The following is a 27,783-nucleotide window of genomic DNA, read 5'->3' as shown; positions in this document are numbered from 1 at the left end:
ACGCTTCTCTATATGACGTCACTATCAGCGACTTAAAAAACCACTGTCTGTCCCGGAGTACAGAAGCGGAACTACTTAAAACGAGGTTCACCTGTCCCTCAGTACACAGGTTCCGCCTGAAAAGGTTTCCATTTAGTAGCTCGGGCAGTAGGAATGTGAGCTCAACAGCCTAGGACTTCCCCGAATTACTCCAGGGTGGACGGGAAGTGTCTCCGCCGCCTGGTGGGAAGGCCACCTTCGCTAGATCCAGAGAAGGGGGTGCATCCCTACGGCCTGCGGCAAAACCCAGCGCCGGGTTCAGGAGAGCTGCTCTCGGTAACGAGGAGGCTGCACCCTCCTCACGAGCAGGATTCACTGGTGTCGGACCACAGACGAACCGCAGCCGGAACCCAGAGGGCGATTCCCGCGGTGCCGAGCTCCTGGGGCCAGGCCGGGCCGTGGGGTCTCCCCGTTCTCCACGCAGGGGCGGCGGGGCGGGGCGCAGTGACGCCAAGAGGAGTGACGCGACGACGCAGCGCGACGCGGTGACGCACGCCCCTTTGTTGGCTCAGTAGCGGTAGCAGCGGCCGTGGAGGTGGCGCTGGGGACTGTTTTCTCTCGGAGGCCGGAGCGGAGCCGCGTCTGACTGAGGCGGGCGGCAAGCGGCCCCCTCGCTCCCTCCCTCCCTCCTCCGCGTCCTCCCCGCCGCCGCCGCCAGCCGCCAACCGCCAACCGCCGCACCCGGGGAGGAGCCGCGGCCCGCGGGGCCGGAGCCAGGCCTGCGTCCGGACATCAGCCGGAGCCGGAGCGAGAGCCGGGGCCTCGGCGTCCCCGCCCTCTCCCCGCCTCAGGGCCAGCGTTCGCCGGGCCCTCGCGTGTCGCGCCATGGACTCGGACGAGGGCTACAACTACGAGTTCGACGAGGACGAAGAGTGCAGCGAGGAGGACAGCGGCGCCGAGGAGGAGGAAGACGAGGACGACGATGAGCCGGACGATGATAACCTGGATCTGGGCGAGGTGGAGCTGGTGGAGCCCGGGCTGGGCGTCGGCGGGGAGCGGGACGGACTGCTGTGCGGGGAGACGGGCGGCGGCGGCGGCAGCGCTCTGGGGCCCGGCGGTGGCGGTGGCGGTGGCGGCGGCGGCGGCGGGCCAGGGCACGAGCAGGAGGAGGATTACCGCTACGAGGTGCTCACGGCCGAGCAGATTCTGCAACACATGGTGGAATGTATCCGAGAGGTCAACGAGGTCATCCAGGTGAGGGTGGCCGCCGCGCTGGCTTGACCTGGCCGGACTGGGGAGCAGATTCGGCGGCCCGAGGGGCAGGCCTGGGCCTGGTGCGCAACTCAGCCCGGTTCCTCCCGGCCCTGTCTCCTCCGCTGCCTTTGCTGGGGATAAGAGGGTGTCGAAAGCAGACATTCGCCGGTTAGCCGGGTGTGGGGAGGTGCGCTGGGGGCGGTGCTTTCCAGGTCCTGCTATGGCGGAGGCCTTCGGCCGCGGAACACTTCTCTTGCGGGCAATTTCTGCCTGTCCCTGGGCCCGGTGTCCTTCCTCTGGCCGGAGGAGCGCCTACAGAGGCGGGGCGGGGCGGAGGGGGGGTGGAGAAGAGCAGCACGAACGCGGCCCCTGAGAGGGTTATCCCGGCCTTCATTCTCGCTTGAGCACTTTTGGAAGGGGTTGGAGTAGGCCTAAGAGCAGCTTGGTGTACGGTTGCCCCAAGCGGGCACCGGTTAATAAAGAAATGGATCTGCTTGGCAGTCTTAAGTGCCTTACTTAAAGGTGGGGGAAGGGAACTGTTTCTCGGAAGAGGTGCTGATGGGCCTTCTTTACCCACGGTGAAGCTTCTGCTCTCATCTTTTTATGTCGTTGCTGGCTGTTTGGGACCTAATGCTACTTTTCATTGGTAGCCAGTGACTGACTTGAAGCTGTTGGAATGGCTACTGCTTATTGCATACCCAGCCTTGCAGCTAAAACAACAAAACGCAGTGTTACTGTCTAATATTAGACAAGACTCTATTGTGAGAAAGTAGGGGCTTTCTGCTTCTGGACTCTTTTCTCTGATAATTTTTATTTCTTGGTGAGTTAGGCTTGGTTTAAGTTGATAACAAAACTCGTTTGATCTCATGGGTCAGATTTTGCATTTTTGAACTTTAGGAAGTCCAAAGTTTACATTTGTTTGGGGAAAAAAATTATGATGAGGGGTCAGGGATACGATTGAAGAATAAAAATGAAGTTTTGATTCAATGCAACTTTTAGAAAACACTAGTTACATATGAGGAAACTATATACAGGAGCAAGTTACTATTGCCTTCTTCTACCTCACTCATTACTCCCCCCCCCCCATTAATTGGTTAACATTCACTGGGTAATTGGCAGTAGTATGTCACTGCTACTTGTTCAGTTTGCGTGAATAGCAGATTTTTACAGTATTGTCTAGTAAGGAATACTTTATTGAAACGTCTATTTTGGCTCATTTGGAGACCCTGTTTTGAATAATAGTAAGTAAAAAAAAATCTGATATATAGTGGGACTACTAAACAGTGGACATCTCAAACTTTATAGGGATACTGCATTCTGAGGAGGAAATTGAAGGTATATAGAAGGAAGATAAGTTTTATTGCTCTTTTTCTGCTTCTAAAAATATGACAGTTCTTAGGCCACTAAGTTGACACTTTTTTCTTTTTTTTGAGGAAACTTTATTAAAAGAAGTTAGAGTAAAACCTTTAATTCTCTTTTCATTATTTACCCCCACAGTACATAAAATCCAATGTTTTCAAACTTACCTGTTTTATTGACATGTTAGGCCTTTAAAAACTCATGGATAATGGATATTTATTATTTAACTTCTTTGTTTTCATGTAGTAAATCTCATCCAGCTTTTCTCAGCTCTTAGGTGTGTCTTAAGCACTGAGGCCAAACCTTAGAAGTTCTTCATGTCACTTCTGGAACAGGGATGTAGCTAATGCATATGACATCATTCTTTCTTTGTTAGTTTAGGGGAGAGAGAATAAACACAGATGAACTGAGCTAATAAGGACCACAAAATACTAAGGGTTTTTGTTTGTTTGTTTGTTTTTAAAAGGTGTCCATGCCTGATTTTTGAAAACTATCTTTTTCTTAGTTGACCTCATGTTAAGGTCTCTTAAATGGCATTCCTGAATATATGAATTTCAGTTCCTTGTTAAGTTTATATTTCAAAATACCAGTAAAGGAAAGAATAGGGTGTATCCCAGGTCATCTTTTTTCCAAATGGTGTGCTTCTTAGATCTAAACTAGGCTTTGGTTGTGGCAATTGTTTTTTTATGTTAGATTTAAGCTTAAAAAGTTACACTGGTCATACATGCACACTCTAAGAAAGAAATGACTAGGCAAGAAAAAAAAAGACGAGATCTACACCAAGAGAGAGACATAAAATTTGAAGTTAGTTATCTTTTCAGACCTCTGGGTGAGCTATACATATATTTTAATAACATCAGAATCATACTATATATTCTTGTTCTCAGTAGAAAAAAGCAGGTTATGGAAACAGAAGGAGTCTCAACAGTTTTCTCTTGTTAATAACTTTCCATTTTCAGTGTTTACATGATTATAAATCTAGACTAGTTTATTTAATCAGTCCATTATTATTGGCCTTCCTTTTTATTTTTTAGTTTCTAGCTCTTACTAACTTCATTGGGAATATCGTCATAGATAAATCTTTGAATGTTTTATTTTCTAGAATAGATTGAATTGCTGAGTCAAATGATGTGATTATTTTCAAGGCATTTGATACATACTACCTACCACATTGCTTTAAGAAAGGCTATGTTAGTTCCCCCCCACCAGCCAGTGCTTAATTAGGATAAAATAGTCATCATTTTAAAAATTTGCTTTTAAAAAAAAAGGTGAAGAGAACTTTTAACATGTATCTTAGGACATTGGTATTTCTTTGTAATTTGCCCTTTGCTTTTGCTCATTTTGAGCCCTTTTTGGGATTTTTTATTGCTTTATAAAACCTCTTTATATTCGTTGAGATTTTTAAAGATCATTTCTCTAGGTTTTTTAGTTGAAAAAATTGTTTAATATGGCAATAAGTTTTAAGTTTATCAAATTAAAACCCCTTGTTTTACTTCATATTAGAGAGCTTACTGTTAATTCTAAAAAATTTTAAATCCCCTGCTCCCCAGTGCTACTTTTCAATATGAAATCAGGTATGTTATTAGTGAATTTGAAAATAAATTTGCAGGAGATAAAGATTGAAATGCTTTTCACATTGCCAGATTAATTTTTCCTTGGGAATTTTATTACTACTTTGGGGAGAATAATTCTGGGCAACAGTAGATAATATTGTAATTTGTACATATCTGTGGGTTAGTTTTAGCTTTCATATGAGTTAACACTTTCTGTTTTAGAAGACTCTTGGTTTTCTAGCTTTTGTAACTCTCTTGTTATAATTTGTTTAGTTTGGCTTTGTTATATTTAAATCTTTGTGGCTACCTAGATTACCTTGTGAACTTTCAAGAATAGATCAGGGGTTTTGTTTAACCTATACAAATATTAAAGAAGTACTAAAAGCCCTTAACTTACCCAACTGTATTTATTAACTAGTATTATTAGTTAGTAGTATTATTATTAACTAGTATTATTAACTATTTATTAACTAGTATTATTGAACAGTGGATTTCTAATGTAATTGCTTTAGCAGCTTGGTAATTTATTAAACACCACACAGTTCTGCGATTGAGAGGCCTTTAAACTTGCTATTTTGTGTTTCCACAACATTATTCAGCAAATGTTGGTTGTGCTTGTGTGTGTATGCCAGTCACCGTGTCAACTAGATTAGAGGGCATGGTTCTTGCCTAAGGAGCATATAAAGGTGGGGAACATAGAGGTCCTTGGGCTTCATTCCCAGAGATTGTTGTTCATCAGTTAAGTCTGAGTTGGAGCCTAAGCATTTATATATTTTTAGCCACTCCAATGATAGTTCTTAACCACTGGGATAGTCATAGTTCATCTACTGTCATGATTTTGACGCAGGGAGAATGAGTAGAGTGAGAAGGTGGTAACCCTTAGGCATATCCCTTTTTAAAATTAATTAATTAATTTTTAAAAGATTTTATTTATTTATTTGAAAGAGAATCAAGCACAGCAGGGAGAGCTGGAGAGGGAGAAGAGAAGCAGGCTTCTCGCTGAGTAGGAAGCCCCATGCAGGGCTCAATCCCAGGACCCAGAGATCATGACAGGAGCTGAAGGCAGATGCTTAACTTACTGAGCCCCGGGAATACTACTTTTAAGTAGTTCTGCAGAGAAGGAGCATGGGCTGATGGATAGAAGTGGTCACAGAGAAGGTATAAAGAAGTGGGTGGGTGTCTTGCTGTTTTAAGATTTATTATGCTAAATAGCCTGTTTTAAAGACAACAGATATCTTTACAGGGGAAATTTTCTGGTGGCTGTTGCAGTTTTTATTTTTATTTCAGCTATTTAATTAAAAGACTTAAAGAACTTCTAAGGTGAGGTTTCAAGCATAAATTGAGAGGCAGTGTATACCAGCATTATTGACTCAGAGTCAGTTTTAGCCCTGGCTTTTTCCTCCAAATGGCAAGTGTTGTTTACATCTCAGAACCTTCAGTTTTTGTTTTTGTTTGTTTGTTTGTTTTAATATGGGAAGTAGTTAAGAGAGTTGAACTACTATTGATTTTTTAAAAATCTAACATCCTTTTATAATCTTAGTTATAACATCCTTTTATAATCTTAGTTAATTGGAGATGCTCACTGTTTCAGAGAAGTGAATTGAAGTGTGCAAATCAGGATGAACTTAAATTGGCTAACTTATTTGGGTAGGGAGTGGAAGAGGAGAGGAAGGGGAGAGAGTGTGTATCTTGAAGCTGTTAATAAAAAGTGTTCGGTATAGTTTATTCCTCTTGAATTTCTGTCTTTTCCCACCTGATCTTGAACTTATTTGAGCCATAAGTTTTTAAATTCTTATTAAATCGCTTATGGCAGTAATCCTGTGAATCAGACTCTGGGGGTGGGGTCTGATTCACAGGTTGGTCCAGCCATTGGTTTAAATGAGCTTTCCAGGTGATGCTGATGCAAGCTTAAGTTTGAGAACCACTGATGCAGTTGAAATTTAACAGCGTTTCTCAGTGTGTTATCAGTATAGTGATAAATTACAACAGAGGTAGGTTAATGGTGGAAGGCAAGTTGTTTAAGAAACTAATAAAAGGGAAATTTCAAAAGTGCTTCACAGCGCTTGCTGGGCTAATAGAGTTGGAGGGGATTTGTCATTATTACTGGTATCCTTCAGATAAAGTGGTCTTTAATTCAGTTATTTCAAACATGCAAACCAAACTAGTGGAACCTTACATTCTAGGTTGGAGCACTTGATTTTCTTTCCACTGCTTTTTTTTTTAAACACAAAAATATTTGAGTTTCTTTATTTAATATGTTGGAAAAAAATAAAAGGTTTTGGATATTGTAACTGCTCCTGCTCAGTACTATAGTAAATAGTGAAGAGAATATGTGAAGACATTCTCAAGGAATTGATGATCTCTTTGAATTTAGACACTCAAAGCTATTGGGTCAGAAAGTCTTTTCATCAGGTGCTAAGTGGATAGTAATAGGTATTCATGGAAGAGAAATCTGTGGTGTTATCTGGCTAGGATTGGATGGCTAGGATTTGGATAGATAGGAAAAAGGGATAGAAAGCCATTTTAAGAAATTGAATGAAGTGAGAACAAGGAAAGTGTCCGAATAATGGTGAGCTTCACTAAAGTAGAACAGAGTTTGTAAATTGTGGGTGGTAAGGTTGAAGAAACTGGAAGGTTTGATACTCTGAAGAAAGGCAGAAGCCATCAGATTAGATTCCTTTATTTTGGGTTTGACATATGGTAGCTGTATGTATTAGTTATCTTCAACTCCACATTTCCGCAAAATTCAGTGGCTTAAAAACACTATCTTACAGTTTCTATGGGTCATGTTTTGGGTGCAGCTGAGTTAGGTTAGGTGCCTCTGGCTTCAGGGTCTCATGTTAACTCCGTTAAGGTTGCAAGCAAGGTATCAGCTAAATTGCAGTTCTCAAGGCTTGAGGAGGGGAGATTCCCCTTCTGTTGTCAGGCCTCAGATTTTCACTGGCTGGTTGTTGGCCAGAGACACAAGTACCTTGCCATGTGGGCCTCTCCGGAAAGTGGCTTATAACGCAGTTTCTTTTCCTCAGAATGAAGAGTCTGAGAGCCCCCAAGAGAGAAGACAGTCTTTTTATAATTTCATTTCAATTGACATCCCATCACTTTGTCCTGTTCTACTTGTTTTAAGTGATTAACTGTATCCACACACTCAAGGGGAGGAGGTTGCACAAGTGTGAAGATGAGGAGGTGAGGGATCCTTGGGGCCATCTCAGAGGCTCTTCCATCATCTACGTACCGTTTGGCTTTGTCAGGAGGTGAAGGATAACCATTGTATAATGCTTATCTATCCATTTAATTTATATACAAATGAGAGGCATAGTAGTTTGGATTTTTTTACTTAGGATTAACTATAAATTATTTGTATCTGGCTTTAGATGATAAGCATTCTTTATTACTTTCCAATAGCTAAGATTAAAAGAAATAGCTTCCAGTCTCTTAGAATTGGAAGAAATTTGAGATTCTTCAGTCCAATAATTTTTTTCTTTTTTAACTTTAGCTACGTAGTGGAATCACCTGGGGATTTTTTTCACACTTCTAATTGCAATTGTAAGAAACAACGATAGCATAGCGATCCCACATACCCTTTGCTGATTTTTCTACGGTGATACCACCTTGCAGAACTATAGCATAATGTCACAACCAGTGAGTGTATTGACATTAATGTGATCTTACTCAGATTTCTTGCCCTGAGATTTTTCTTTTAAAGGCAGGCACTCAGACCCCACAACAGACTAAGCAGTGGGTCTCTGGGAGTTTGGACCACGCATTGTCATTAAACAGAAATTTTCCCTGGATTATTTTAATGCACACCCAGGGCTGAGAGTCCTTGTTCTTCTTTGTTGTCTCTAAGAATCCTCTCAGTAACATTCCAATCTCTGCTTAACTACAGATAAATGACAGTGAAGTATTTTGTGATGTAGCTCATTTCAAATTTAACTCTTGATTTTTTAAAATGTAATTAAAATGTGCTATTGTAACTTTCACCTATTGTTCTTAGGGTCACCCTTTTGATAAAGTTGTTTTTTAATATAATTTTGTGTTGGAAGCTATTCTTCCTGAAGTTAATGAGACCCTCTTTCTTCATACAACAATGAACCTGTATTTTTGATAAAATTTTGATAAAATTGGCTGCTTTTCTATTTTCTACTAGACACTTTGTCTTAATAGGCATAATATCACAGGCCATAACTTGGCTAAGACTTTAACAATATACAGGTCATCTTTTGTATGTTATCATACTATTATTTGTTGCTTTGTTAAATAGCTTAGTTATTCCTATTAAATGATGGGATAAATGTAGGAGTGAGGATTTATTTGGCTGACATTTGATGATCACTTGTGAAAGAATGAACTATAATCAGAGGCTTCTAACCTGGGATAGCTGTATCCTTTGGGGCATATGGAGATAGTAGTGGCAGTTTTTACCCTTTCTTCCTCCAGCATTAAAAAAAAACTACTTAAAACAGCAAAACAGGGGCGCCTGGGTGGCTTAGTGGGTGAAAGCCTCTGCCTTTGGCTCGGGTCATGATCTCAGGGTCCCGGCATCCAGCCCCGCGTTGGGTTCTCTGCTTGGCGGGGAGCCTGCTTCCCCCTTTCTCTTTGCCTGCCTCTCTGCCTACTGTGATCTCACTCTCTCTCTCAAATAAATAAATAAAATCTTTAAAAAAAATAAAATTAAAAAAAAACAGAGCAAAACAAAACTGCCCAAGTGAGTTAAAATGTGGGCCATTGTTGGGTCTATAGTTCTAAAAGAATAGCACGTTTTATAGAGTCATTCGATTTCCATAATCACGTAAGAATCCAAATTTTTGCTTTTTTCCTAAATTTTCATTTTAACAGTGATTGGAGGTCATCTGGGATTATCTTGAATAATGTCTCATTTCTCGATGTATCTTGGTGAATAGTTGATGTCCAGTTGGTATTTGAGTTAAACTGACGGGGTAGTTAGTATCTCGAAAGGCAGTTTAAGAAGTTCTTACTGAGGGACACCTGGGTGGCTCAGTTGGTTAAGCAGCTGCCTTCAGCTCAGGTCATGATCCCAGCGTCCTGGGATCGAGTCCCACATCGGGCTCCTTGCTCAGCAGGGAGCCTGCTTCTCCCTCTGCCTCTGCCTGCCATTCTGTCTGCCTGTGCTCGCTCTCTCCCCCTCTCTCTCTCTGATAAAGAAATAAAATCTTAAAAAAAAAAAAAAAAAAGAAGTTCTTACTGAAACAGCAGCGTTCTGGCAGATTAACTTTTCAGAGCTCTACTTTTTTCATTTTTAAAAATGAGAATGCTAGTATTAGGGTCAAAAGGGTGTGAAGATTTGAGTGAGAAATGCCAGATACTGTACTGGAAGTTTTTCCATGTAATTTTTTTCTTAATGTAAACATCATTCAATAGCATTTTTCATTTTTGCTATGTTCCATTTAAAGGAAGTGTCAGAAGTGACCTGACACTTAATACATTTTGGCAAAAAGTACAGCAGATAATGAAGTATTAGGTAACATTTCCTTATTACTAAGACATTTGTTTAGACAAAGCTAAGAATAGCTATAATCCAGACACTTCCCCCCAGGCTTACTTTGCAGTCTCCTTTGAAACTGTCATACTTCTAATTCAAATATTAACAGACTCTAGTTGCTTGGTAATATATCCTTTCTCTTAATCACCGTTGTACATTTTTAAGGGATTAAGTAGAAGCTAGAGACTAAGAAGTATTTTCTGATTCTTAGCAAGTATTTACAGGTAAAAACCTGTAAAGTGCGACATTTTGGACAGGTATTTCTCTGAAATCCACTTGAAACCCAGATTTACTGCATTGTCTCCTCAAGGCTCTTCTTGCTTTAAATTACCAGTTAACTGTTCGTGGAATTTGAGAGTCACCCTTAATTTTTTCCTCCTGCTTTTCCCATATCCAGTTAGCCCTGATCCAGTTACCTCTGAAACTTGTTACTCCTGTTCTTTTTACAAACTAATCCTAAGGCCTCTTTTTATTTTGCCTCATTGTCTCTAGGCTTCCAGTCTATGTCATACTACCAAATACAAATGTAGTAGTCATTTTCCTGCTAAAAAAAACTTCATTGTCCACCCCTTCCCCTGCCCCTTACTATTATAAGTCTTGTCCAGATTCCTTTATATGGCATTCATGGCTTCCTCATCTTAGTATCAGCGCATTTTTTTCAGTGTCAGCTGCTGCTGTTCTTGATTCTCCCATCTTCCCCAACTGTACCACTTATAATTTCTTTCCTTCTTTCTATTGCTAATACATATAACACATTTGTGTTTTCTTAAATTTGCTCAAGCTCCTCCCTCTTGTGTTCCTCTTTCTCCTCTCAACTGCCTGATGTACTTCTATTCAGACCCTGCTCAGATACTACCGTATCTCTTGCCAGGTCCCTCTTCTTTACCTTTCTAGTGCTTCCTTATCTTTGTTTGCATGGTGCTTCATGTAGATATTGGTATAGCCTGCATGAGGTTGAAATATAGCCATCCCAATACCCAAGTCTCCACAGCCAGATGTGAGGGAGGGACTTGAGTATGAGAGCTGAGTCTTCCACATCCATAGCATATGGCACACTAACAGTCTTTGCCATAGTAGAAACTCAGTAAATACTTGTCCTTGCCTAGTAAATGTTTACGTCCTCAGTTTCCTTATCATATACCAAGGGGAGCTAGATAAGATTTTCTTCTGGTGCTAATAAGTTATTTTACTATTTGTAGATAATGCCACAGTCATAGTGTAAGAAGCAAGAAAAAAAAGTGTTTAAATTCCAAGAGGACTGCTTTTATTTATTTATTTATTCATTTACTTACTTACTTACTTATTTATTTATTTATTTATTTCACAGATAGAGATTACAAGTAGGCAAAGAGGCAGGCAGAGAGAGGAGGAAGCAGGCTCCCCATTGAGCAGACAGCCTGATGCGGGGCTTAATCCCAGGACCCTGGGATCATGACCTGAGCCGAAGGCAGAGGCCCTAACCCACTGAGCCACCCAGGCACCCCAAGGACAAGCTTTTTAAGTGCTTGGAATATATAGTGACATTTTTAAAGCTTATCGTTTGCATGTAGTTCCCTGGCACTTACATGAACTGACAGTGATGTAAAAACAATTGAGTCACTAATGCTGTAGTTCTCAAAGTATGGTCTTTGAAAGCACAACTGTTGTATGATAATACTAAGACTTTTGCCTTTTTTAATGTGCTGACCTTTGTTCTAATGGTGCAGAATGCAGTGGGTAGGTAAAACAGTAGGTAGGGAATCCTAGCACTAGTCGTATCAGTGGCACCCAACTATACAAGTAGTCATTGTATTCTTCACCTCTACAGACAGTAAAAAAATAACATTTTTCACTTGGTCTGGATGAAGTAGTAAAAGTTACTAGTTTTATTTTATCTTATCCCTTAAGTACACATCTTTTTCATAGCGTGGGTGGTAAAGTAGGCTTAGGTAGAGCTGTGTGTGAAGCACTTGGGCATACTAAAGTTACAGAGGGTGTCTTGAAGAAGACATCTGTGCAGTTTGATTTGTGAACAGAACAAGCTGCTTGTTTGATGGAACACCCATTTTTTCTTGAATGACTGACTGGCTTTTTTTTTTAGACAAATGGCAAACATATGGTGAATGTTTCTGCAAATGAATGAAATACACCTGTTAATTCAAGGAAAAGTGCTAACAGTATGTTTGCTAATGATAACATTTTTTAAGTTTTTAAGTGAAAATTAAAATTTTGGAAAACTTACGTTTGCTACTGAGACTGACTGCTTCCTAATATTTAAAAACTTCTGATGAAATACTGTGTAATAAAATATATCAATATTTGGAAGATCAGTTTAACTTTACCAATATTTTCCAAATGACCAATTTTCCATTGACCAATTTTGATACTTCATAGTCATGCATTGATAAATGAACCATTCAGACTACAAGATAGACCACCAAGAATATGAAAAGTTCTTTAACATGGTTTCAAATTCTACCTTGCAAACAGCCTTTAAGAAACAACCACTTTTTGCATTTTGGTGTAATTTCAAGAAGAATATCCATAATTAAGTGAAAAGCCTATGAAAGTGTTCCTCTTTGGGACTCATGGGTGGCTCAGTTGGTTAAGCATCTTCCTTTGGCGCGGTCATGCTCCCAGGATCCTGGGATCGCCTGCTTCTCCCTCTGCCTGCTCTGCCTCTTCTGCCTGCAGCTCTCCATGCTTCTGCTCTCTCTCTCTCTCTCTGACAAATAAATAAATAATTTTTTAAAAGTGCTCATCTTCAAAAAACTTATATATTTATACTAAATTAAGTTTATTTATATTAAATTTAAAAATATATGTGTGTGTATGTATTTATTTATTTTTTAATATAATCTCTATACCCAGTGTGGGGCTTGAACTTAAAACCCTGAAATCAGGAGTTGCAGGTTCTATCCACTAAGCCAGCCAGGAGCCCCAAGTGCTCCTCTTTTTTTCAAATTGCTTATTTTTATGAAGCCACATTTCCTTTATTCTTCAGATAAAACAATATATCCAAAAGGGGCGCCTGGGTGGTGCAGTGAGTTGATTCTTGGTTTCAGCTCAGGTCATGAACTCTGGGTCAGCCTTGGGCTCAGCACTTAGGACAGAGTTGGCTTAGGATTCTCCCTCCCTCCTTCTGCTCCTCCCAGTCATGCTCTCCAAAATAAAAATAATTAATTTTAAAAAACCCCACAACACATCCAAGAGACTGAATCCAGAAGCAGATATGAGAATCCAGCTATTTTCTATTTAGCCAGGTATTAAAGAGACTTTGAAACATGAAGTAGTGCACTCTTCTTACCTTTTTCTTCTTTTCTTCTAGCTTCTTCCTAGCTTTTTGTTACGATGTAATTTTTTCATTAAAGTGTTTTTTTTTGTATCAATCTATAATGGGATCTATTACTGTTATCTTAATGAGTTATTTTAAAAATTCTATTTTAGCAGCTAACATAAATATTGACAGTTATAACTCACGTAAACAAAGCTCTTTGGTGTCCTTAATTTTTTAAGGTAGAAAGGAGGTCTGAGACCAAAAAGATTGAGAATTCTGAAATATTTCTGAATCATTAAGAAAATGGCATGTAGGCTTGCAAAAAGGAGATAGGACTAACCACACTAGTTGGATTTATTATAAATTAGCAATAGTTTATAAATTACAAATTAAGTATTACTGACTATTCAGAAAGTTCTTATTTATAAGCTATGTTAGATGCTCTGGGGGTTATTAACAGAAATACTAGCCTCTGTTAAATAAAGTCTAGGAAATGTGAATAGTAAGGTATGACTAGTAGGGGAAAGATGTTGGAAATGGGATAGGAGGCTTAATTTTTTCAGGGAGGAGCTAGTAGAGATACCACTCAATATACTCAATGTACATATTTGTTATTTTGTCTTTATTTTGATTTCTTACATTAGAATGAAAGCTGTGTGAGAGCAGGACTTTATTTTATTCATTGCTGCATTCCCAGTTCCCGGAACAGTACCTGGTACATACTGGGTATTTAGTAAATCAATCTTTCTATCTTTCTTTCTTTCTTTCTTTCTTTCTTTTTAAAGATTTTATTTATTTATTTGAGAGAGAGAGAGAGAGGGAACATAAGCAGGGGAAGCGGGAGAGGGAGAAGCAGGCTTCCCGCCAAGCAGGGAGCCTGCTGTGGGCCTCGATCCCAGCACCTCTGATCATGACCTGAGCTGAAGGCAGATGATTAACGAGTGAGCCACCCAGGAGTCCTTAGTAAATATTTCTTATGTACTTTTATTTCAGTACCATTTTTGGAGAATATTTTGCTAAGTTTATAATTTTAGGTTGTAGTTACTTTCTTTCAGTACCTTAAAGATTCTGCTGTTTTCTGGCTTCTGTTTGTGGAAGAGAGGAAGCTTAATGAAGTCTTTAATCTGGGTGATTGTGAGATTTTTTTACTGTGTGTCTAGTGAGTTTTTTGTTGTTTTTTTTTAGTCTTTCGGTTTTCCGATCCTTTTGAGTCTGTGAGGGTAATGTCTTTTTATCAGTTCTGGAAATTCTCAGGTCTGCCTTCATCCTCTTTCCTTCTGAGACTCCAGTTACATATATATATATATTAGAGCTTTTGGTTATGTGCCAGACGTGTTCAGTGTCTGTGTGTCTTACATTCTCTTCTTCTGCTTCAAATGGGATGATTTCTGTTGATTTATCTTCTGGGTCTCTAAATCTGTCTTTTTCCTTTGATGTGCTATTAAACACCTAATTAGTTCTTAATTTCCAATATTGTATTTTTTAATTCTAGAGTTTCCATTTGACGCTTTTTTGTAGGTACTAGTTTTCTGATGACTTCTTTTTCACCTGTTTTCTCCAGTGTAATAATCATTTATTCTTACAAGGTTTGTCACCTAATTCCAGTAGTAACTGTTAGTCTCTTCATATATTTTTTTCCCTTCCGGTTTTCAGTCATGTGTTCCTGCCATTTGACATACTTTTGATTGCATGCTGTATGTTGGTTATAAAGTATTTTAGAGGTTCTGGATGATGATATATTTCTGTAGAGAGGATTTTCATTCTTCCTTCTGTTTGGTAGTTAGAGTGGTGAATGATGATCTTAATCCAGTCAGGCTGAGTTCTAGCTCTGTTTAAAGATTTTATTTATTTTACAGACAGATCACAAGTAGGCAGAGAGGCAGGCAGAGAGAGGGAGGGAGGAAGCAGTCTCCCCGCTGAGCAGAGAGCCCGATGTGGGGGCTCGATTCCAGGACCCTGGGATCATGACCTGAGCCTAAGGCAGAGGCTTTAACCCATTGAGCCACCCAGGCACCCCTCCTAGCTCTGTTTAGTTTCAGTCTCTGATCTGCCTCTGGACCTTTAGAATCTTCAACTAAGGGGGCGCCTGGGTGGCTCAGTGGGTTAAGCCTCTGCCTTTAGCTCAGGTCATGATCTCAGGGTCCTGGGATCAAGCCCCGCATCCGGCTCTCTGCTCAACAGGGAGCCTGCTTCCCTTTCTCTCTCTACCTACTTGTGACCTCCCTCTGTCAAATAAATAAAATCTTAAAAAAAAAAATCTTCAACTAAGAACCTGCTGTATTCTTAGCAGTTCCTTCCCTAGGGATCTCTAACTTTAATCATTGACTCTCAAGACTGCTGGAAGCACCACTTATTATTTCAGAGACTTTTACCTTTAGATTTTTAGTTTTGGCCCTGTTTTTAGCCCAGGGATTAAACAGATATCCTGAGGGAAAGACCAACCATTCCCCCATTCTTGAGATGCCCCTCAAATCTCAGTGTTAGTTTCCCTTTTGGGCTGTAATAACTTCTCACAAACTTAATGACTTACACATAAATTCATTATTTTATAGTTCTGAAAGTCAGAAATCCAAATTGATGGATCCAAATGAATCTTAGTGGGCTCTCACCCACTTTTTCACTTCTGGAGAGACTAGCTGCTTTCCTTGGCTTGTGGCTCCTTATGGCATCTTCAGAGCCAGCAGTATAGCATCTTTAAATCTCTCTCTGACTCTTCTGCTTTTGTCCCCTTCTTCCACTTTAAAAAATCTCACATGTGCTTCTTTCACTTTATCTTTTAATTTTATTTTTAAATTTTTATTTATTTTTAAGTAAGCTCTACTCTCAGCATGGGGCTTGAACTCATGACCCTAAGATCAAGAGTTGCATGCTCTACCAACTGAGCCGGTCAGGCACCCTGTACTTCTTTCACTTTAAATGTGATTCTCTGATTACACTGGGTTGACCTGGATAACCTAGGATAATCTCTTTAAGGTCAGCTGATCACCAATTTTAGTTCCGATCTACAACATTAATTTCCCCTCACCATGCAATTTTAACATTTATAGGTTGCAGGTATTAGGTATTAGGTGAACATCTTAGGGGGAAACACTACTCTCCTTGCTTCAAGAATTGATAAGCCCTCTCAGGTAAAATCCCACCATATTTGTAAAATCACTAGTCTTCAGACAAATAGTCTCTCAACATTGGCTTTTCCAATCCTGGATAGGAATGCTGGTTTACCTCTTAGCTACTCTATCCTACCTGGAAAGGAAAAATAAATACTCAAAAACTCAATGAATATATTCTTAGTCAATGAGATATGTCTTGGGGATTTTTGAAGCCTGCATTCCATGGAAGCAAGCAACTACTTTGTGGACTGTAGAATGACTTTTGAACTTGGATTCCAGCCAGAAAGTATGACATTTTAAAGACTAGAGTAAGGTCTCTTCCTAAAATGTGGGAAAATAATGTTATGGAGGGGAAAAAAGAACTGACTCATTAATTTTTACATAAGGGGAGACTCACATGACAAAAGTGTTAATAGCTGACATTTGTGAATGTGTTAGGTATTTTCACATGTATTAATTTGTTATAAATTCCAGGGAAATAGCATTATTTCCATTATACAGATGAGTAATCTGAAATTAGAGAAGCTGCGAAATGCATTTCTCTGTCAGAGACTGGTGGAGGTCCTTGAAACTGGGTCTTCTTGACTTTTAAGCTCTTTCTTTCTTAAAAACTTTTTTAAAGATTTTATTTATTTATTTGAGAGAGAGAGGGCAAGCAAGTGTAAGTGGGAGGGGCAGAGGGAGAGAGTGAGAGAATCCCAAGCTGACTGTGCTGAGCACAGAGCCCAGTGAAGGGCTCAATATGGAGCTCTGAGATCATGACGTGAGAGGAAAGAAACCGAGTCAGTCGCTCCCCCTTTTTAGGCGCCCCACCTTTTAAGCTTTTTCTGCTATAGTAAACTTTTCAGATTTTAGTTGGACTATTTGAGCCAAATTTTTGTACTGTTTTCTTTGTATTTGTTTACTGGAACTTTTCAATACTAAAATGATTTTTCATTGTAGCTAATTGTGATTTTAGATGAGTAACTTATACTAGTTACCTCTTGCTACACTACAAATTGCCCCAATGCTTAGTGGCTTAAAACAACAAACATATATTGGGGCGCCTGGGTGGCTCAGTGGGTTAAAGGCTCTGCCTTCGGCTCAGGTCATGATCCCAGGGTCCTGGGATCAAGCCCCGCTAACAAAAAACCAAACATTTATTATCTCATGGTTTTGAAGGACTTAACTTGGTGATTGTGACTCAGGATCTCTAATGAGGTTGTAATTATCTTGTCAGCTGAGGTTACAGATTTGGTTTGTGCTGAAGAAGTGCTTTCAAGGTGGCTCACTCACTATCTATTGGTACATGGGCCTCTCTGTAGGACTAATGTCCTCCCTCCTCCAGAACAAGTAATCAAAGAAAGCAAGACAGATGCTGTAATGTCTTCTGTGACCTAGCATTGGAACCCACTGTGGGAGGAGGGGTCTAAAACAAATACCAGGAGGGAGGGATCATATGGGAGGCTAGTTACACAGATACCATATGGAAAGGAAGGGTTAAATACAGGGATATGGCTGTAGGGCTAGATTTTAGTTCTGGGATTATGAGATTTAAAAGGTAGATACTACTCTTTTTTTTTTTTTTTTTTTTTTTAATGCTACATTTAATGAGTAATAAAAAGGGAACTTGAAAGCCCTCCAAACCTGGGGATAGAGCACCCGACCTCCTTTTGTATGATATATATTTTCCAAAGTCAGTATCTAAAAACTTTTTCCACATGTGAGACAAGTATTTCTAAAACTCTTAAGTACATAATAATCATTTTTAAAATTTATTCATTACAAATTTTTTCTTAAAGATTTTATTTACTTATTTGAGAGAGAGAGAGAGCATGAGAGGGGAGAAGGTCAGAGGGAGAAGCAGACTCTTCCCATGGAGCCAGGAGCCCGATGCAGAACTCGATCCCAGGACTCCAGGATCATGACCCGAGCCGAAGGCAGTTGCTCAACCAGCTGAGCCACCCAAGGCGCCCCATTTTATCTATTTAATTCACCTTTTGTAAGACTCTTGGACCTTATAGTCTAGGACTAGAGTTTAGTCCTTCTATCTATATTACTGTGTGACCTTAGACTAAATCAGGCTGTGGTCTGACTCTGCCCTTACAAAAGAAAAGATTTGGATTTGATGATTTCTGAAGTTCTTACCCAGTTATGAAATTCAAAAAGATAATTAGTGTGGATGCTTTCAAGGTAGGATGCTAAAAAAACCCAAACCTCCTTTCTATCTGCTCTAATGCCACTATCTATCTTGAACTTGTTCCTCTTAGATTTTACTATTCCTGAGAGTACTATACATTTCCCAGTCAACATGTTCTGCCAGATCACTACTTAATTTTTACATCTATATGTCTCTCCACAGTACATATGCTTGGCCGTAGGTGTATAAAGATGAGCAGAGAACATTTCTTTCCAGGGCTCCTGATCTAGGAAGGGCAGACACGTAAATAAGTACTTGGTTATAGAGGCAGTAACCCAGGACCATTCATTCTCATTTTTATCCATCTGTATTCTGATCTCATTTATTTTCTGTTTCTGGACTTGCACTGGCCTGGTTTTCAAAGTTGAGGTTCTTCATGTATTGCCATTACCCAGAAATCCCACAACTTACCAGTTTGTCTTTTGAAGTATTATTTTTATACCTATGATCCCTGCTGTGTTTCACTGTGTTGTGAGTTGACCCACCTTTGCTGCTTGGTTAAGGAAAGCCCTGCCTTCTGAAGAAATATGTTGGTTTTTGGGAAAGAAGCAAAGTATTGACTTTTGTGTGGACAAGTAGAGTCTTGTTATAACTGTTAGAGGTTATTAGAAGCCTCTCTCAATGGCAAAATTAGAAAAAGCCAAAGAACATGAAAAGGGTGGGTTTTTTTTTCCTTTTCACTAAATGTGATGCTTTTATTTATTACTATTTTTTATTATTTTAAATTAACATATGTATTATTTGTACAGGGGTACAGGTCTGTGATTCATCAGTCTTAAACAATTCATAGCATTCACCATAGCACATACTCTCCCCAATGTCCATAACCCAATCACCCTTCCCTTCTACCCCCCTCCCCTCCAGCAGCCCTCAGTTTGTTTTCTTTTTATTTATTTATTTATTTATATTTTAAAAGATTTTATTTATTTATTTGACAGAGAGAGATCACAGGTAGATAGAGAGGCTGGCAGAGAGAGAAAGAGAGAGAAGCAGGCTCCTTGCTGAGCAGAGAGCCCGATGTGGGACTCGATCCCAGGACCCTGAGATCATGACCTGAGCCGAAGGCAGCGGCTTAACCCACTGAGCCACCCAGGCACCCCCTTCAGTTTGTTTTCTGAGATTAAGAGTCTCTTATGGTTTGACTCCCTCTCACTTTTCCCTCCCTTCCCCTATGATCCTCTGTTGAAAGAGGGGATACCGATAGAAAGTGGGGCTTGTAACAATATTATGGTCACCACAGATTTCTGAGGAAATGCTGTATGGTCCCCCCCCCCCCCCCGCCACTTTTTTTTACAGGTTGGTCATCCTTTTCAGTTTCTTACAGTATCAAGGAATTCATACTTGGCCTTAGCATATAATCTGAGAAAATACATCAAATCTTTTCCATTTATGATAAGCAGTGGTGTGGAAATGGGGTAGGAAATCATGCTTATGAGAAGCCTTCTTAAGCTGAGGGGTTGCAATGACTAGGTTACAAGAGGACACATAATACAGTGAGAGATTCCTTACCATGACAGATCAGGCTTTTCATAGTTCGACCCCTGTGTGCCTTATCTGACATTTCTACATACTTATGCTGGCATAACAAAGTAATGATGTAAAGCTTTTCCGTTTCGCCTTTGTAAGTCTTTTCCTTTGCTTTTGATGCTTTCCCCTGATAAATAAACTTTCATACTTTAAGACTCACCTTAAACATCATTTCTTCTTTGAATCCTTACCTGAGAGTGAGTCTCAAAATTTTGTATGTACATTTATTTAAAAATCTCTTATCTCTATTATTTATTCTTCTACAAAATAGATTCTGCAGTCCTTAAGGGTAGGATCAGTGGATTAATTTTGGCATTCCCATTGACCGGCACAATTCCTGGAATGTAGCATTGAGTAGTCAAAATTAAATATGAATGAATTTTCTTATTGATAAAAATTTAAAAATGAGTCTTGCTACTTTTTTTTTTTTTTTTTTTTTTTGTCAGTAGTTCACTTTCCTCTTGATTTCACCAAATTAACTCTTCACTCATTCTCTGATATGCTGTCCATTCTTTGTTCTTAACTGGTTATTTAAGAGAATGTTAGTCATCACAACTGTTCTCTGAAGTAGATGGTATTTTTACTATTTTATGGGTAAGGAAATTGAGACTGTAGAGGAATTGAGTAACTTGCCAAGGTTTTCATAGCTGGGGTTGGAACTTAGTATTTTATATGATTAAATATAAAACATATGTAAATGTAAAATATGTGAATGTTATTGTCTTGTGTGCTGCGTATTTTCTGTTTGTCTCTCTAGATCCACTATGCTTTTCTCCATCCAGCTTTATGCCCCAGGAGACTGACTTGCATAGACTGAGTCCAATAGGCTCTGACTTGTGACATCATTGCTATGGCCTGTGAATCAAAATAAATAATAAACAAGAATGGAATAGAGTCTGAAGTCTACCACATGCCCTGTTTAACTTTACAACCTGCATGGGTACCCCAGAATTTCAAGCCCGAATTGCTGTTACAATATTTACTATTTTATAGTTCAGTGTAAGCATTTAAAAACACAGTTTTAACATTAAATAATTCAGCACCTTGACCTGTGTTACAGTATGCATTTATACTATGCAGAATGTATCCATGATTTCATATGAAATTACAGACGAAGACCAGTGGTCTGCAAAGCCCAATAACATTCTTCTTGTGATAGAAGCACCAACAGATTTTGAAAGAATAACATTGTGAAATTGTTACAGATGCACGAAGTAACAGGTGCTTGATACGTTTAAAGGGAGATTAGCTGACTTGACTCATTTTGCTCACTAATAAGATAGTTCTTTTTTGAAGTTCTCAGAGGCGCTTATTACTGATACTGTTTAAACTCATGTAGGGAAATGTCTTTCAACCTGCTGTTCATCACTTCAGTTCTTACCTAGTGAAAACTTGAGTGGGCATCAGATTGTTACTTAATGTAGAAAGGAAGGTATGTATATAATCCTATTCACCAGTTTAACTGACTTTTTCAAAAAGTTTATTTATTTTAGTAATCTCTATACCCATTGTGGGGCTCAATCCCACCACCCCGAGATTGAGTCGTACGCTTCTCCAGCTGAGCCAGCAGGTGCCCTTAACTGATTTTTAAAAATGTAATAATTTCACTTCACTAGTAGACCTAAATGTTTTACCTGTTTTTTGTTGTAGTCATCTCAAAGTATATTACATTACTGTAGTTAATAGCTGGGTCCTTGGAGTATATGGCAGTATCTGAAGATTGATTTATAATGTTACATTCCACCCTACTATAAAGCCTTAAGGGTGAAAGTAGGACTTTAAAATTCATGGAGATTTTCTAGTCATCCTTAGGAATGAAAGTATAATGAATGAACAATAGCTAAAGAATTAAGGGGGTCTCTGGGTGGCTCAGATGGTTAAGCATCCCAAGTCTTTTTTTTTTTTTTTTTTTTTTTTGATTTTTTTAAAGACCCTATTTGTGTATTTGACAGAGAGAGGCATAGTGAGAGAGGGAACATAGGCAGGGAGAGCAGGAGAGGGAGAAGCATGTTCCCCGTTGAGCAGGGAGCTGATGCCAGGCTCCATCCCAAGACCCTGGGACCATGACCTGAGCCGAAGGCAGATGCTTGACGACTGAGCCACCCAGTCGCCCCAAGTATCCCAACTCTTGTTCTCAGCTCAGGTCTTGATCTCAGGGTTGTGAGTTCAAGCTCCGTGTTGGGGTCCACCTGTGGAGCTTAATTGAAACAAACAAAAAGAATTAAGATGGCAGTAAATTTATCTCATCTTTGTCTTACAGAGTCAGCCCTATTTTTGATTCACACAGAGTCAGATTAACAAGGATGAAAAGGGATCTTAAAGGTTGTTCTGGCCAACCACTTACTAAGCACTAGCTTCCTGTTAAGTGGTCCCTCAGCCTATTCCTAGAGTGAGTTAAACCCTCACAGCCACTTCTAGAAGTGAGTGCATTTCGTATTTGAATACCTGTGATTTCAGTTTTCTCAATATGTTAATAGTCTCTCTGTAGCTTTTCTTTTTTTTTTTTTAACTTGAACCTACCTATTTCTAACCCTTCCTCCCGATAGCTTTTCTATTATTTTTAAGATTTATTTGACCTTTCAGAGACTATGTGCATTAAACTATATCCAGACTAACATTTTTTTTTTTAAAAGATTTTATTTATTTGACAGAGAGAAAGAGAGACCACAAGTAGGCAGAGAAGCAGGCAGACGGGGAGGGGGAGGCTGGCTCCCCCCTGAGCAGAGAGCCCGACATAGGGCTTGATCCCAGGACCCTGGGATCATGACTTGAGCCGAAGGCAGAGGCTTAACCCACTGAGCCACCCAGGAGCCCCTAACAATTTTTTTTTATGTGTAGGATCTGGAATAAAGCTTCTGCTTTACTTCTTATGGATTTTGATTAGGAAGATTATTATGCACTGGTATTTTGGATTCAGAGTTGCATGTGTCTGCTCAAGAAAGTTACGTAAGGTAGAATACTTCAGCAGCACAGAGAAGGCAAAGGCAGATCTGTTTATTCATACCCTCATTGTAGACATTGCAAGGTTTTGTAGTAACAAGTGAATATACCTATTCATTTTAATGTTGCCATATTATTAATCTTGTTCTATACATTTATTCTGATTCTGCATTTATAAAAATAAAGGCAGTTGCAAGACAGTGTTAGCTAGTTAGCACTGAATAAAAGGTTTACTACTCCCTTTTTTAAGCTTCTGGGTCTGTTTAAGTGAAGAATATCCTGAAATTGCAATGCAAACTTAACTTTATAATTATAATCAGGATTTTCTTCATTCTATGTTACCAACACAAAATACAGAAGTAAGTAGGACTGATCTCTCTCCTCCATAACCTTTGATTTAAAAAAAAAAAAAAAATTGTAAACAGCCTCAGTATTCTAAGACTGTTGATAAGACTTTCTTTAGGATTTTAAAAAATTGTTTGACTATGCATGTATTTTCTTGGCTCAAAATTCAAAAAGTACAAAAGATAAAGAATCTCCTACCTTAATATCTATACCACCTTGTTTATTCCCACAGAGGCAATCACAATTATTAATATCTTCATTTTTAATACTTTTCTCTTAAAAGTAAAACATCCACCCTTCTAACTGGATTTTAGCCTCCTTTTGAGGCTCTAAATATCATATAGATTATTTTATGTATTTCTGAGGCTGATGAAGGTTTTTTTCCCTGTCTACAAAGTTCTTTTAATTTTAGGAATAGAAAAGCACTGTGTATTTTATGACATCTCTTATAATAATCACTCTGGAGGGGCGCCTGGGTGGCTCCGTGGGTTAAGGCCTCTGCCTTCGGCTCAGGTCATGATCCCAGAGTCCTGGGATCGAGCCCCGCATCGAGCTCTCTGCTCAGCAGGGAGCCTGCTTCCTCCTCTCTCCCTGCCTACTTGTGATCTCTGTCTGTGAAATAAATAAAATTAAAAAAAAAAATAATAATCACTCTGGAATATTTAGGTCTGCAAAAACCTGTGAAAACTGAAACAATGGTCAGGGTAAATCTCATCTCCTACCCATCTTTTCTGGAGTAGAAAGAACTAGAAGGATATGATGCTTTCCTCTTGATTATTCACTTTCTCCATTCCCAACTATTAGAACAGATCCACATTCTTTTGTTGTTTTTTTTTTTTGAAGGTGTGTGTGTTTTTGTGTGTTTGTGCATGTATGTTCTGTATAACTACCCAGCTATCCAGGCATCTTGTGTTCCATTCTTTGCATTCTGATTCAGCTATACTTTTGAGGAAGATGTAGTGTATAAAAATGAGTACACATATAAAAATGTTTGACTTCCTACAATTGTAGAGTATTTTTTATTCTGATTGTATAGTCATTTAGTGAATGGATTTGATCAATTTAATATTTATTAAAATGAAACCAATGTTTAATTAAAAGCCAGTGTTTATTAAAATGAAGTCAAAGATGAGACATCTTTTCCCTTAGCTCACTTGTTTGTGTGTCAAAGCTTGATAGTTCCAACATATCCTAACAAATCTTTGAAGTAAAGAAGGGATTATTACGGGCGCACCTGGGTGGCTCAGTTGGTTAAGTGTCGTACTCTTGATTTTGGCTCAGGTCATGATCTCAGGGCTGTGAGACAGAGCCCAGTGCTGAGTATGGAGCTTGCTTAGGATTCTGTCTCTTCTCCTCCCTCTGCCCTTGCCCTCTCCGTCTCTTTAAAAAAAAAAAAAAAAAGGATTAGCTCCACCAGAACTACTTAATTCTATAGTGTGATGTAAACCATATAGATGAAATTGTTTTTCCAAATTACTGTATTATGATAAAAATTGAAGAACCACAGAGTTACGATAAGGATGTGCATGCAGCCATAAGCTAAGGAAAAAGTTCATCCAGTCTGGGACTGGATCTTCAAGTTCTTGGTACTGTGTCTTTTAAGGTCATTTCCTCAGTTAAAATGCCTTCAGAACCCTAGGATATTTGAGAGTGGGAGCAGTTTTTCTAAATTATGGGATTATAGTGGGTGGGAGGAATATGGGGTGCTGAGAACGGATTTTTCAGGAATGTCTAGATGTTTCTCGACTCCTAAAGGCCTCAACGTGTACAGTTTTTAAAAAGATTTTTCTTTCTTTGTTTGGTGGGGGGGAGGACACAAAAGGGGAGAGAGAGGGAGAAGCAGACTCCCCGCTGAGCAGAGAGCCTGATGTGGGACTCAGTCCCAGGACTCTGGGATCATGACCTGAGCTGAAGGCAGATGCTTAAACTATTAAGCCACTCAGGTGCCCCCCTCACATGTACTTTAAAAAAATTTTTTTTGGTTAAGTTTCTTTTAATTTCGGTAGAGTTAACATACAGTGTTACATTACCTTTAGGTGTACAGTATAGTGATTCAGCAGTTCTATACAGTACTCAGTGCTCATCATGATAAGTATATTCTTTAACCCCCTCACCTATTTTTTTTTTTAAGATTTTATTTATTTATTTGACAAAGGGAGAGAGATCACAAGTAGAGAGGCAGGCAGAGAGAGGGGGGAAGCAGGCTCCCCGCTGAGCAGAATGCCCTATGTGGGGCTCAATCCCAGGACCCTGAGATCATGACCTGAGCTGAAGGCAGAGGCTTAACCCACTGAGCCACCCAGGTGCCCCAGCTCCTTCACCTATTTTACCCAGTCCTCTACCCACCTGTTTTCTGGAACCATCAGTTTTCTCTGTGTAGTTAAGAGTCTCTTTCTTTCCTCTTTTTTTTCCTTTGCTTTTCCTTTTTTGTTTTGTTTCTTAAATTCCACATATGAGTGAAATTGTATGGTATTTGTCTTTCTCTGACTGGCTATTTCACTTAACCTAATACTCTTTAGCTCCATCCATGTTGCAGATGGCAAGAGTTCGTTCTTTGTTATGGCTGAATAATGTTCGCCTGCGTGCGTGTGTGTATGTTTGTGTGTGTGTGACATCCTCTTTCCTTTCAGTGGATGCTTGGCCTGTTTCCATAACTTGGCTATTGTAAATAATGCTGCAATAAACATAGGGGTTCATGTATGCCTTTGAGTGAGTGTTTTTGTATTTTGGGGGTATATATCCAGCAGTGTGACTATTGGATCCCAAGGTAGTTCTATTTTTAAGTTTTTGAGGAAATTCCGTAGTGTTTTCCAGAGTGGCTGCACTAGTTTGCACTCCCCTGTAGTGCCCAAGGATTTCTGTTTCTCCACATCCTCTCCGGCACCTGTTGTTTCTTGTGTTTTTTATTTTAGCCACTCAGGTGCGAGGTGATACGTTATTGTATTTTGATTTGTATTTCCCTGATGTTGAGTGATGTTGAGCATCTTTTGTGTGTCTGTTGGCCATCTGTATTTCTTCCTAGAGAAATGTCTGTTCATGTCTTCTGCCCATTTTTAATAGGATTATTTAGTTTTGGGGTGTTGACTTATACAAGTTCTGTATATATTTTGGATATTAATCCTTCATAGGATATGAAGGATCGTTTGCTGATATCTTCTCCCATTCTGTAGGATATCTTTTAGTTTTGTTGTTTCCTTTGCTGTACAGCAGCTTTCTGTTTTGATGTAGTCCCAGTAGTTCAATTTTACTTTTGTTTCTCTTGCCTCAGGAGACATATCTAGAAAAAAGTTGCTCTGTGCAGTTTCAGAGAAATTATTGCCTATGTTTCTTTTCTAGGATTTTTATGGTTTTAGGTCTCACATTTAGGTCTTTAATCCATTTTAAATTTATCTTTGTTGTGTATGGTGTAAGCCAGTGGTCATTATTTTGCATGTAGCCATCCAGTCTCCTAACCCCATTTGTTGAAGAGGCTGTCTTTTTCTCATTGCATATTCTCTGAGGCTAATGGGATCTTAAACATAATACTTCACTTTAATTGGAAACATTAAATAAGTTGAGTACTTAATTTTTTGCCAACTAATATTTCTTCAGCTGCTATGCTGGGGGAATACAGATACTGGACAATTGTTTAAAAAGGCATGTATAAATAAGTTACAGTACAGTGATACATACAACATATTGTTGACATACAAGGTCAGAGAAGGAATGTTTAATGGTTTTCTGGGAAGGACTGACAATTCCTGTGGAAATGGATCTCAAGCTAGGTTTTGAAAAATCAATAATCATTGCTCATTAGGCAGGTGGGATAGTAGAAGCCAGCCAACCAGAGGAAGAGAAGGAGTAGAAAATGTACAAAGGCAGAAGCTGTTAATGGTCTGGTATGGGAAGTAGTGTGACAGGAGCTGAGGCTAGACAGATACGCAGTTTATGAACGGTTTTAACGTGGTACTAAATGAGATGCATTTATCCCCTAGGATCTAGTGAAACAAATTAATGTGGAGTTAGTGTTCAGAAAGACCACTTTGATGGCTATATGGGGAATAAATGAGAATAGGATGAGATTAGGAAGCAAAGAGAGTAGCGTGAGTGCTACTCAAGAGTGCTTAGTGGTTAAGTCTTTGGCATCCTATATAGAACTAAATTCAGGTCCAGCTTTGCTTTTTATCAGTTTTATGACTTTGTGTCAGATATTTAATTCTCTTATTAATAAATTCTCTCCTCATCTATAAAATGAGTAGTTGAAAAATAGTTTAGTTGAAACTTTAAGCAGCCCTCATTTAACTGACTTCCAGATTAATTGTTCCTCTCCATTCTCTCAGTAAAACAGATTTATTTGATGTCTGTGGCAAGCCCTTAGCTTGTTGACCTTCCTAGATAATCAGAAGTAGACAACAAAAGTAACCAGTCTAGCAGGCCTCCTACTTTATGATGCCCTCCCCTTTTTTCTAAAAGAGAGAGAGCGCTTGCAGCCTCCCTGAGAGCTGAGCCCAAATCAAGAGTTGGTTGCTTAACTGACTGGGCCACCCAGCATCCCTGGGTTACTTTTATGAAATGTCCCAAATAGGTATATCTACAGAGACAAAAAGAGTTTGTCAGAAACTGACTGGGGAAAGGGAGAATGGGGAGTGGCTGCTAATGGGTATAAGGCTGATGAAATGTTCTAAAATTAATGGTTGACAGAACTGTGTGTCACAACTCTTAATATAATCAAAACTGGTGAATTACATACTTTGAAAGTGAATTTTATGGTATGTGAATTATATTTGACTAAGTTATCATAG

The 27,783-nt window shown here is 39.3% G+C and overlaps 1 protein-coding gene across 1 annotated transcript in view; it reads left to right on the top strand.

Moving 5' to 3' along the window:
* The first annotated feature begins 151 nt into the window (after positions 1-151).
* The window catches only part of ARIH1 (ariadne RBR E3 ubiquitin protein ligase 1), a 119,100-nt gene continuing 91,468 nt past the window's right edge, over positions 152-27,783 (top strand). Inside the window, exon 1 of the mRNA XM_059180453.1 lies at positions 152-1,233. Within this exon, the coding sequence (XP_059036436.1) occupies positions 865-1,233 (369 nt within the window). The 5' untranslated portion in view covers positions 152-864. The remainder of the gene's footprint in view (positions 1,234-27,783) is intronic.

This window comes from Mustela lutreola, chromosome 7 (assembly GCF_030435805.1).
Source record: "Mustela lutreola isolate mMusLut2 chromosome 7, mMusLut2.pri, whole genome shotgun sequence".
Taxonomy (NCBI): domain Eukaryota; kingdom Metazoa; phylum Chordata; class Mammalia; order Carnivora; family Mustelidae; genus Mustela; species Mustela lutreola.
This window is presented reverse-complemented; position numbering and strand designations above follow the sequence as displayed.